The sequence below is a fragment of the Lolium rigidum genome, chromosome 7, assembly GCF_022539505.1.
Source record: "Lolium rigidum isolate FL_2022 chromosome 7, APGP_CSIRO_Lrig_0.1, whole genome shotgun sequence".
In the NCBI taxonomy this organism is placed as follows: Eukaryota; Viridiplantae; Streptophyta; class Magnoliopsida; order Poales; family Poaceae; genus Lolium; species Lolium rigidum.
This window is the reverse complement of record NC_061514.1, coordinates 359,286,753-359,299,032: the sequence shown is the minus strand read 5'-3', so window position 1 is coordinate 359,299,032 and position 12,280 is coordinate 359,286,753. Positions and strand designations below refer to the sequence as shown.

At 44.6% G+C, this 12,280-nt stretch overlaps 1 protein-coding gene across 2 annotated transcripts; it reads left to right on the top strand.

Moving 5' to 3' along the window:
* Positions 1 to 7,545: 7,545 nt before the first annotated feature.
* LOC124675776 (protein FAR1-RELATED SEQUENCE 5-like) lies at positions 7,546 to 12,009 on the top strand. Of its 2 annotated transcripts, XR_006993413.1 has the most exons (6): positions 7,546 to 7,729; positions 8,296 to 8,586; positions 8,679 to 11,085; positions 11,159 to 11,215; positions 11,434 to 11,531; positions 11,634 to 12,009. XR_006993413.1 is itself a non-coding variant. In XM_047211850.1 (5 exons), exons 2-4 carry the CDS (start codon positions 8,332 to 8,334, stop codon positions 11,209 to 11,211), a joined length of 2,715 nt encoding a protein of 904 aa, XP_047067806.1. In that variant the 5' UTR covers positions 7,546 to 7,729; positions 8,296 to 8,331; the 3' UTR covers positions 11,212 to 11,215; positions 11,434 to 12,009. The 2 variants fall into 2 exon arrangements, 1 of the variants encoding a protein (XP_047067806.1); XM_047211850.1 differs by having other exon boundaries at positions 11,434 to 12,009.
* Positions 12,010 to 12,280: the final 271 nt, after the last annotated feature.

Below are 12,280 nucleotides of genomic sequence, written 5' to 3'. Positions count from 1 at the left end.
ACAACAAGCACCTCTCAAAATTTTACTTTTATGCTCTCTATATGTTTTCAAAATCAAAGTTCTAGCACAAATATAGCAATCGATGCTTTCCTCTTTGAAGGACCATTCTTTTACTTTCAATGTTGAGTCAGTTCACCTATCTCTCTCCACCTCAAGAAGCAAACATTTGTGTGAACTGTGCATTGATTCTTACATACTTGCTTATTGCATTTGTTATATTGCTCTGCATTGACAACTATCCATGAGATATACATGTTACAAGTTGAAAGCAACCGCTGAAACTTAATCTTCCATTGTGTTGCTTCAATGTCTTTACTATGAATTTATTGCTTTATGAGTAACTCTTATGCAAGACTTATTGATGCTCGTCTCGAAAGTACTATTCATGAAAAGTCTTTGCTATATGATTCAATTGTTTACTCATTGCATTTACATTGTTTCGAATCGCTGCATTCATCTCATATGCTTTACAATGGTATGATTAAGGTTATGTTGGTAGCATGTCACCTCGTAAATTATCTTTTATCGTTTACCTACTCGAGGACGAGTAGGAACTAAGCTTGGGGATGCCGATACGTCTCCAACGTATCTATAATTTCCGATGTTCCATGCTTGTTTTATGACAATACCAACATGTTTTGTTCACACTTTATATCATTTTTATGCGTTTTCCGGAACTAACCTATTGACGAGATGCCGAGAGGCCGTTCTTGTTTTCTGCTGTTTTTGGTTTCGAAATCCTAGTAACGAAATATTCTCGGAATCGGACGAAATCAACGCCCAAGTTCCTATTTTCATCGGAAGCATCCGGAACACCCGGGAAGGACCGGAGGGGAGCCCCGGGGGCCCCACACCACACCCGGCGCGGCCGAGGGGGCGCGCCCCTAGGGTGTGGGCCCCCGCAGACCCTCCGACTCCGATTCTTCGCCTATTTAAGCCGTCGTGACCTAAAACTTCGATAACTTTTGACGGAACTCGCGTAAAGACTCCGGGGCGCCGCCACATCGCGAAACTCCAATTCGGGGGACAGAACTCTCTGCTCCGGCACCCTGCCGGGACGGGGAATTGCCCCCGGAGCCATCTCCACCGCCGCCTTCACCGCCATCTTCACCGCCATCGCTGCCTCCATGATGAGGAGGGAGTAATCCACCCCCGGGGCTGAGGGCTCCGCCGTAGCTATGTGGTTCATCTCTCTCTCTATGTGATCTAGTTGAATGTCATCTATGTGCTACTCTAGTGATTTGTTATTAAAGTAGTTTATTCCTCCCGCACGTGTGCAAAGGTGACAGTGTGTGCACCGTGTTAGTACTTGGTTTATGCTATGATCATGATCTCTTGTAGATTGCGAAGTTAACTATTGCTATGATAATATTGATGTGATCTATTCCTCCTACATATGCATGAAGGTGACAGTGTGCATGTTATGCTAGTACTTGGTTTAGTCTGTTGATCTATCTTACACTAAAGGTTACTAAAATATGAGCATTATTGTGGAGCTTGTTAACTCCGGCATTGAGGGTTCGTGTAATCCTACGCAATGTGTTCATCATCCAACAAAGGTGTAGAGTACGCATTTATCTATTATGTTATGTGATCAATGTTGAGAGTGTCCACTAGTGAAAGTGTAATCCCTAGGCCTTGTTCCTAAATATCGCTATCGTTGCTTGTTTACTCGTTTCACTTGTGTTACTACTGCTGCAATACTACCACCATCAACTACACGCCAACAAGCTATTTTCTGGCACTGTTGCTACTGCTCATATATATTCATACCACCTGTATTTCACTATCTCTTCGCCGAACTAGTGCACCTATTAGGTGTGTTGGGGACACAAGAGACTTCTTGCTTTGTGGTTGCAGGGTTGCATGAGAGGGATATCTTTGACCTCTTCCTCCCTGAGTTCGATAAACCTTGGGTGATCCACTTAAGGGAAAACTTGCTGTTGTTCTACAAACCTCTGCTCTTGGGGGCCCAACACTGTCTACAGGAAAGGAGGGGGAACGTAGACATCACTCATCATGATATATGTATGTGCATTGTTATGCCTTCTCTATTTGTCAATTGCCCAACTGTAATTTGTTCACCCAACATCTGCTATCTTATGGGAGAGACACCGCTAGTGAACTGTGGACCCCGGTCCTATTCTTTACATCTGAAATACAAACTGCTGCAATTGTTCTTTACTGTTCTTTGCAAACAAACATCATCATCCACACTATACATCTAATCCTTTGTTTACAGCAAGCCGGTGAGATTGACAACCTCACTGTTACCTTGGGGCTAAGTTCTGTGATTGTGTTGTGCAGGTTCCACGTTGGCGCCGGAATCTCTGGTGTTGCGCCGCACTACACTCCTCCGCCATCAACCTTCAACGTGCTTCTTGGCTCCTACTGCTTCGATAAACCTTGGTTTCTTTCTGAGGGAAAACTTGCTACTGTACGCATCACACCTTCCTCTTGGGGTTCCCAACGGACATGTCGACTGCACGCATCACTTCCCTTAGCAACAAATTTCCTACCAAAATTTAATTATTAATATTAATTGCTAGAGATGGCAGTAAGAGATAATGCATTGTATGTCTTATATCTAATGCATTCTCTAGCTGATGTGGCGGGGTAAAGAAAGGCATGCTTTCTCTACCATTGTACATGCCCTAACAACTGCTGATTTGATATTGTGTATTGAAGCGTGTCCGGCCGGTAGTGGCATGTCAACGCAGGAAAGGTTGTATCTCGATCGGAATAAATTGCTATCCATAGCCAAAGGAGCCGCTCCACGCTTTGTTGGTAGTGTAGCCCGAGCTTTTACTTCCTCCATCGGAGGATCTCGGATCTTGGCGTGGGGTTCATCGCGGGCTTCTCTCCAAGTGGTTTCATCCCCGGTAGAGTTTTCTAGGCCTACGCTTCGAGGCCGTCGGCGAGCTGCAGTGAAGATGAAGACCTTGATTGCTTTCTTGTATTTCTTTCTAAGGTCTTGATAATAATTTGCAAAGAACAGTTTGTAATATTTCTTGTCTTTAGGGTCCTCCCGTAAACTTGTACTCACCGCTGAAGTAATACGAGCTTCTAGGCCCTTCGGGGCCATTCCCGTTCAAAAAGAAAATGTTGTGCCAAGAGGTTTTTAAACACTTGCTTAAGACAAGGTTTTACATTGGTGAAAGGAGGAAATATATTAAATAATGAGACATGTAATTGGGTGGATGAGGCCTTAGTTTTGTTTTAAACAATTTTATAAACGATGTAACCATTCTTTGCAATCACTACCGCATCGGGTGCTTCCTTCAAAAATAAGATGACCGAGAGCCACCACTGCATTTTTAAACGGGTTATTGTCTACTACATGGGCCGTCGGGCGGATGTAACTCGCGTATGTAGCCAGGTGGGTGACTCGAATATATGATTCGCTAGACAAAGACAATCCCTACTTGACGCCTTCTTACATCCGTTAGCGCGCAAACACACACGCGTGGAGGGTTGTGGGCCGAGGCATGTCACCGTGACAGACAACGTTTGAGACGGCAGGGACACACCAGAGACCAGGAAGACGACGGAATGGACCTCGCCGGAGACAGGGACGACGCGGCTCGCCGCGGCAAAGGTGAGTAAGAAAACTTAGGTGTGAAGGGTCTTAAGGTTTCCGGGGTGGGAACTGGGAGCTCGCCGGCAACGGGCTTAGGGTTTTCGATGAGGGAGGGTCGCCGGAGACGGGGAAGATGCGGGGCTTAGAGGAAGGTTTTGGGCAGCGGTAGACCGGCGGTGGGCGGCGGATCGAGGAGGGCGGTGCCGTGAGACACCGTGAGAGTGGCGTCCGCCGCGGGTGGTAGAGGGAGGCGGCCTGGCCGGCCGACTGCGGGGGGTTGGAGGTGCATCGGTCGAAGGAAGAAGATGATGCAGCCATACTGGGCCGCGGCCCATTGTGGCGTCAGTGCGTGCGTCGAGCGGTTCCCCGACGCTAAATGCGTTAAAAAGGCCCTCCTAGACAAAGAGGTTCCTTTCTTTTTTTTTTAGACATTTCCACAATTCAGCATGCTAGAATGTCGGCCCGTGCGGAACGAAAATGCGTGCTTGCAGGCTGGCCCACGAAGCAATGCCGAGATGACCAGGTTTGCGTGGACCCGTATGGAAGGCGAACTGCTTGATATGTTGGTGCCCGACCCGAAACAGCCTAGGGTTTGTCAGGTTATTCCTGTTATATATATCCGACACAAAACAGACTAGACGGAAATCCGCCGACTCCTATCCAAATCTTCGATTACAGGTCCAAAAGAAAAAAAAAAATCGATTCGGTTTCTGCCTTGCAAGCTAGAAAGGCGATCGCTTGCGGCGCGATGAAGGGGGAGACGAAGCAGGATGGGTCGACGACGAGTAAGGAGATGGTGGTCGGTGAGGATGGGATCGCTGGCGAGTCCTTGAATTGCCAGAAGCTGGCGGTGGGCGACAAGGCAGATGCGGTCAAGGGGAAGAGGATCGTCAAGGTGAGCCAGAAGTACATCGACATCCTGCTCAAAGAGAAATCTACCGGCACCGGCATGTACAGCAAGAGCAAGAGTAGGGCGAGGGAGTTCATCGAGAACAACAAGCATTGTGCTCATCTCGCGCCATTCGTGGCAGGCCTCGATGCTATTAAGGAGGAGGTGCGTGCCGGGGACGCCAAGATCCTGGATCAGTACCATAGCCAAGGCTACGCCTTTGGTGAGGTCGAGGAAGAATCCTTCATCTACGACGAGGAGATCTGTGGCCCGCTCACCAGGTCCAGGCCGCCTTCCCTGCCTGCTTGATCTTAGTTTATACCTGCTGCTAAGTTACATGTAGTACTCCGTACTACAAGTTTATATGAATATGATTATATCCCTGCCCTCCTTGGGAGACTAATTAAGTTGATGGCGCGCTGTGATGCATCGTAACTATTATCTACCTATATAAGTTCGTCAGCTGGTACATGTTTATCAGATTGCTGCTATGATATTGTGGTCATCGATACTTTATCTGCGTTGTCCTGTCATTCAGTCTCGCTTGACCTCTTCATGTGCGCGTTATTGCTGCAATGCAGCTTTGTCTGGAATTATGGTCATATGTTTGGTACCAAATGAGCATCACCCTTGCAACCCTTATCTATGTGACATAATGTGGTGGCCAAATTATTGTCCTGTTTTGCATTTGTGCATTATTTGATCACATCAGTTATTTTTTGCACAAAAGTACTCCTATAAATACATTTTGTTCGTAACATTTTGTAGTCCCCAATAACCCTTTTAAATCAGGTTAAGCGTACGGTATTTCCATCTAAACAATATAGAGCTACCGGAAAGTGAGGCAAAGTGAGGGCTCTCAGGGCATGAGAATTATGTGTGGTCTGCATGACGTCGGATCGCCCATCTCAGTGGTTCCTTCTTTGCCTCTTTTATTCACTCACACGCAACACCCTGGTTATTCCAATTTAACAGCAGGCTTGCTTTTTGTGGGCCCCGTTCGTTAGCGAACACAACTACGTGGTGATATGTGGGTGTTGAAATCGGATGGGACGCGCGGTGGTTGCCCTGTGGTTTTGCTCTATGGACAAAATCGACTTTTCACATCAATATCTGTCATTCTCCTCCCACACCTATGTGTGTGGTGGCCGGTGAGACAACGCCGTAAGCGGAGCACACACACTCCGCCTACGACCGCCCGACCTGTTGTTTCGGCGGTGTTGGCAGCGCCGTCAACACAGCGTGAAAGAGGCAGGTTGACCATCACTACCCCAAACTGTCAAATTATCCTGCAGTGGTTGGCAATGCAATACAAAAGAGATGAACTTAATCCGAGCCAAACCATCCACTGAAGTACCTATAAACATCACATAGCTAGTGACAGCATCGGGAATGGAGCGGCAAGATGCTTGAACAGGTCAGGAGCTTCTCTGATGATTCATCATAAGCTCTTCTTATATTACGATGTTGTACAATGCTACTGAGATGCTACCAGCTAGGCAGGAAAAATGTTGCTCACATGAAGAGGCGAGATATTTTATAATATATCACACTTTTCTTTGATCCTCTATTAGTATTTGGCATGTGACCACCACATGTGTGGTGGTCATGTAGCAAATAATAGACGTGTAAAGAAAAAGTGTGTATATTATAAAATGCCTCGATTCGACGGATTGATATATGTAAAACGCCCAAAGTTTTATTTTTAACACACGAACAGGTTAATTAGCTTTGTTGATATTCTCAATTTTACATTGACAGTTCTTTCAGATGGCACAGCTAGCTTATTTATGTGTCCAAAAAAATCCAATAATTACTTACAAAAATGTAGCTAGCACATCTAAATCGTGCATAACTGACTCTGATTCTTTGGCTTGCATGATTTGCAACCCCCGTTTTCTCCTGTTTCCATGCTTAGTTTTCCGGGCTAATTAGTTTGATATAATTGAGTTATTTATGGATGGTGATGACGCCTCTATGAATCACTCCCTGTTTGAGGGTAAAACCTATACACCGACCAGGTCGGTGACTACCGGCCACCGCACACCCCTGGTCGGGTTTTGGGCCAGGCCCATTTGTTTCTATTAGCCTGTAGTATTTTGGTTTTTTTTCTTTTCTTTTTTCTGGTTTCTTTTTCTGTTTTTCTTTTCTGTTTTCTGTTTTCAGTTTTGTTTATATTTTTTCAGATTCGAAAATTTTAATTTTTAAAAATTGTTCAAATTGAGAAAATGTTTAAATTAAAAAAGTTCAAATTTGAAAACCCTTTAAATCTGAAAACCGTTCAAAAATATTCCAATTTGAAAACCGTTCAAATCGGAGAATCGTTCAAATTTGTTCACATTCAAAAAAAATCAATTTTGAAAATTGTTCAAGTTAAAAAATTGTTCAAATTTCGAATTTTGAAAAATTTCAAATCCGAAAAATGTTCAAATGTAAAAACTGTTCTAGTTTCATAAAACTGTTCAAATTTTACGAAAAATGTTTTCTCGAAAAAGTTTTTTGAAGTTATTTCAAAAAACGAAAATATAAACAGAAAAGAAAAAAAACAGAAAAGAAGAAAGAAAAAGGAAAAAGAAACTCACCTGATGTGATGGGCTGCGGCCCACTGAAGTACGTGGGTCGTGGGGGGTGTGCGGTGCCTTCCACCCACCGATCAGGTCGGTGTATAGCACCCCCCCTGTTTGAGGACTTTGCCTTTCCTCGACAATTGCCGGCCCAAATCTGCTAGGGCTGAGATCCAATCTCTGAATCGACAAATTCGGTGTGAGCTATATGGGCCAACTTTGTTACGCCGAACTTTTACCACGGCGGGGCCTAGGCCCAGTTGGAAATAGACGACCCACCCGCACAAAGATACTACAGCCGACCGTACAGAGGGATGGCTCGTTCATCCCCATTTGGCTGGAAAAAAAAGCTCCCTTCTCCATGAGAGTGACCATCCGTCCATCCGTACAAGAACCACAGCCTAAACCCTAGGCGAAGCCGGCACGCCGCGCCGCGGACGGCATCTCGGTGGGGCGGCGACAAGTGGGCCCCGATTTCTGGCCTTCGGTACTCTCAGAGGAGGAGCTGCGACCGGCTGACGGACGGCCGGCGATTGGGAGCGCAGCAGGGGATTCAGGCCGGGACGGCATTGGAGAGGACCAGCAGGCACGGTCAAGGCGGGAGGCCTGCGGCCATCTACTGGAGCTACTAATTTAGTGCTGCCACTGGCTGGTTCCGTCGCCGGGCTCATTTGGGCTCTCAATCGAACAGACAAGGTGAGGAGAGAGATATTTCCTCATTTTTGTTATTACTCTGCGTTGGTGTGGCCTGAAGGATTGATATAGGGCAGGGTTTGTAATGCTCGGTTTTGTGTTTTGTAAATGAAGTCAAGAACTTTGAGCTTGTATCTCAGAATTAGATAGAATCCATGCAAACTGTTTGTGGAATAAGGTTGACAAGATAACCATATAGGTATGCAATTCTATGCCAGTTTCTGGAATCGATTTTGGACCTTTGGTTCTTCAGTATTCTTTTAACCTAGTACAACAGATGGATACACCGATGCAACTTTTACCTTCCATTGTAATGCTGTACGCAAGTTCCGATTTTTTTTTCTGTCTCCTAGCACAATTTATTCCATTTTACCTTTAGTTTTGTTGACGCCCTTCTTCTAACCTAATAACTCTGCCAATCATCTGTATTCAGGATATTAGGCTACAGAATTTGAAACTCTTTGTTCCTAAAGGGAAATGCTACATCCATTTATCACATTTCTTTCTAGTCTTAAATTTGTGTTGCATGGTGTAGTTGCACTTACGAGAAGTTTGATCCTCTCCATCAGGTGGACCTTGTGTGCTGGTGACTGGTATATACGTGTATGTACAACAAAATGTCCAACAACAGCGGTGGAGGTGCAAAGCAGAAGGGTCCTCAAATTGCTCCACCGCTTGTGGAACCTTCATTACTCCAGAATTTCAAGCCTCCTTATGCTCCAGACAGTCCTGCCACTGATCTGAGATTAGCTCAACAGCCTTATCCTGGACATGTAGTACTCCCGCGTCCATGCACATCTTGGCCTCCTCATGCGCCCTCGTCCCCACCATTAAATCCTACGAATCCACAACAAAATGGGGTATGTTCTCTACTATTACCTATTTTGCACTAGGTCTGAAGGAAAACAAATAGTTGTTGCTTTATTGTTGTGCTGCTCTTTTTCATCGGTAGGAAGCGGTGGGGGATGTGGTGGCAGTCAATGTTAATCCTGTGATTGATAGCTGCGATGAGATGATGTTGCCAAAGGTAAATACACTATTTGACAGCGAGGATGAGGCTTATGAGTTCTACAATTCGTATGCGGAGAAGGTGGGCTTCTTTGTTCGCAGATCAACACTCTGGACAACATCAAAGAACATCATCACTAGGAGGACATTTGTTTGCTCAAGAGAAGGTTTCCGGGAGAAGAAGAAGGGTGCCAAGGAATCAAAATGCCCACGGCCTGAAACAAGAATTGGTTGCCCAGCGAGCATGACCATCCGGCTCACTGCCAATGGCAAGTACCGTTTGACGGAATTTGTACCAAACCATAACCATCACTTAGCAACAGCTTCTACGATTCATATGTTGAAAGCAAAGAAAATTAGGCGTACAGCACGGGCTGTGAGGGAAAATCTGGTGGATGATACTGTGGTAACGCCAGAATTTGAGAATGAAGATAAGGCATATGATTTTTACAGCAGATATGCAGGGAAGCTTGGATTTCACGTGAGAAGGGCAAGCTTGACCGTGAATGCTGAAAATGTTATCACCAGAAGGATGTTTGTTTGTTCAAAAGAAGGGTTCCGCGAGAAGAAAAGAGGAGCAAATAGAGTAAAGAAGCCTCGTCCAGAAACCCGAACTGGTTGCCCAGCGTGTCTGGTCATCCGACTTGCACCTAATGGCAAATATAATGTCACAGAGTTTGTTACTTGCCACAATCACGGGCTTGGTGCTGCAGCAGCTTCTGATCTTGTGATGGAATCACTGACTGAAATTTATCAAGATTACAGAGTCGGTCTGGTTGATAAATCACCAGGTGATTCTACGGTCAAGCAAAGCCTTATCGAAGACCATGCCACTTCAAGCTGTCTAGAAGCTAGAAGTTGGAGAAGGTACAAGCGCAAAGTTCCTCACTGTGGTGATGTAGGTGCTTCTCTGGAGTACCTACAAAAGATGCAGCATGATAACCCTTCATTTTTCTATGCTATAAAATCTGACGAGGATGGAAACTTGACGAATTTTCTGTGGGCAGATTCAAAATCCATCATGGACTTTGCCCACTTCGGTGATGTAGTATGCCTTGATTCAGGTTATGCACTGCAAGGCTATGGTAGGCCGGTTGCTTTGTTTACAGGTCTGAATCATCATAAACAGACTGTCATCTTTGGTACTGCATTGCTTTATGATGAGAGCTTTGAAGCTTTCAGATGGTTATTTGATACTTTCAAACTGGCAATGAATGGTATCCTTCCCAGGACATTGTTAACTGAAAGATCTCCTGTCATAAGTGAAGCTGTCGCAACAAGTTGGCCTGCAACAACACATCGTTATTGTGTCTGGCAAATTTACCAAAATGCTCTTCAGCAGTTGAGTCATGCATTCCATGGGTCAAGAAATTTACATTGCAACTTCAAGAGATGCCTATTTGATTGTGACGATGAGGCAGAGTTTTTGATGGCGTGGAGAGAAATGTTGGCAAATTATGACCTTCAAGATAATCAATGGCTAGCAGACCTGTTCGCCCTTAAAGAGAAATGGGCATTACCATATGGCCGTGACGCATTTTGCGCTGATATGAAAAGCGTCCAGCAGAAGGACAACTTGAGCAGTGAGCTTAAAATACATTTATCCCTAGAACGTGACCTTTTGAGTTTCTTTGTGCAGTTTGAAAGATTATTGTGTGATCGTCGGTCTGCAGAACTGCAAGCTGATGTGAGTGCCAGCCAGAGTACAAAGAAGCCACCTTCGATGCGAATATTAAAGCAGGCTGCCGATATATATACACCTGCTGCCTATAAAATGTTTGAAAGTGAGTTTGAGTTGTACATGGATTGCATGCTATATAACTGTGGCGAGATGGGCACAATTTGTGATTATAGGATAACTGTCGAGGACAATCCGAAAGATCATTTTGTTAAATTTGATTCACGTGATTCAATGTCACGTTGTAGTTGTAAGGGGTTTGAGTTTGTAGGGATTCCATGTCGCCATATGCTGAAGGTACTTGATACTAGGAATATCAAGAACCTTCCTCCTCAGTATGTTTTGAAAAGGTGGAGGAAGGATGCCAAATCAGGATCTTCGAATGATGGTTATGAATACCCTTTTGATGGTGATCCTCAGTTGGCCCAGACAAAGGGTCACAATTTACTGTGCCGAATATTCAGTATAGCAGCGGCTAGAGCAGCTACTTCTGTTGAATCATTTGCATACATGGAAAACCAATTGAACACACTTATGGGTCAGGTGGAACAATTTCTTGAAAACAGACCCCCTGACATGGCTGCTCTCATTGGTGCTAATTGTGATCGTACTCAAAATATGGTCACAGAAAGTCTACACAGTCATACTAATTTTGTCAATGGCTCTGCTGATGGTACTTGTTTAAGCATGATCATTTCCCCTTTTATATGTTGCCACATGTATTAACGGTGCTAATTGTAATGCAGATTCTCTAACCTTCCCCTTCACACTGAGTGCTGGTACGTTGGATTACCGCTAGACAGGTAACCACTTTCTTGCTTCAAGTACTAAGCATAGTATGAGAACTATCATGTTACTGTTTTTTTTATCACAGAGAGAAATGCTCTGTTATACTATGCTGGTTCTGATGTATCACTGCACCCAAGATCTATCATTTGTTTAGTGATCTGTTTGGGAAAATGTTTGTCCATCATCTCCTGCCAGAAGATATTAAGTTTGGTTCACTCCTTTGTTCAAACAGGTGCTAGACGATGGTATATCTGGCTGCAATACCGAGTTGGTGGTGCGTAGAAATAATCAACGAGCCAGGAATAATGATGATTGACACCGGCTGTACAGGTCATTTTCGGATAGATTTATTAGAACTGCCGGAACTTTGCCATTGGCAAGTTCATTATTCTGACATGGTGAGGTATAACAGAAGATATTTCTTAACTACAGTTCCACCTACCCGTGCCATGGCTCCTCACACTGAGTGAATATATGGGTTGCCTCCTCGATTGCTTTCAAGTGGTGAATCCTTATGGGCGCCAATGATCCCCCAGTGTTTCAATGTCGGCGTGATGACGGAACAGGTCGTTGCATTTCGTGTGTGATGTACATGTCGCTCTGATAGTTTGGTCACATCAGACCGTAGATGTACTAATATAGAGGAATGAATTCTATGGCATCTGTACATCTATGAGATACTCTGGTTATTCATTATTAGTGTATCAGCTATACTTATCTGGTGTAGTCTCCGTTAGTCCGTTCATATGATTTTGGTGAATATGGAACAAGATAGCTTGTACAAACAAGGCAATGACGAATTTCCAGGCCTTGTTTGAACGCAGGGAACTTCCTTTTGCCGAATAGGAATATTGGGCTCCTACATCAAAATATGTAAAATTCACATTGCACCGCCTTGATGAATTTTTTTTTCTCTCATTCTCTATCTGCTAGCTCTGGTGAACAATGAACACTCTCGTCAAGGTATGTATGTATTCTTCCTATTGCAAATTCTTTTGATGTGGTTTGCCTAATGTTCAACCGTGGCCGTTGGATTGCACGCGGACGGCCTTGATCAAAAGCGACAGGGTTCCCTTATC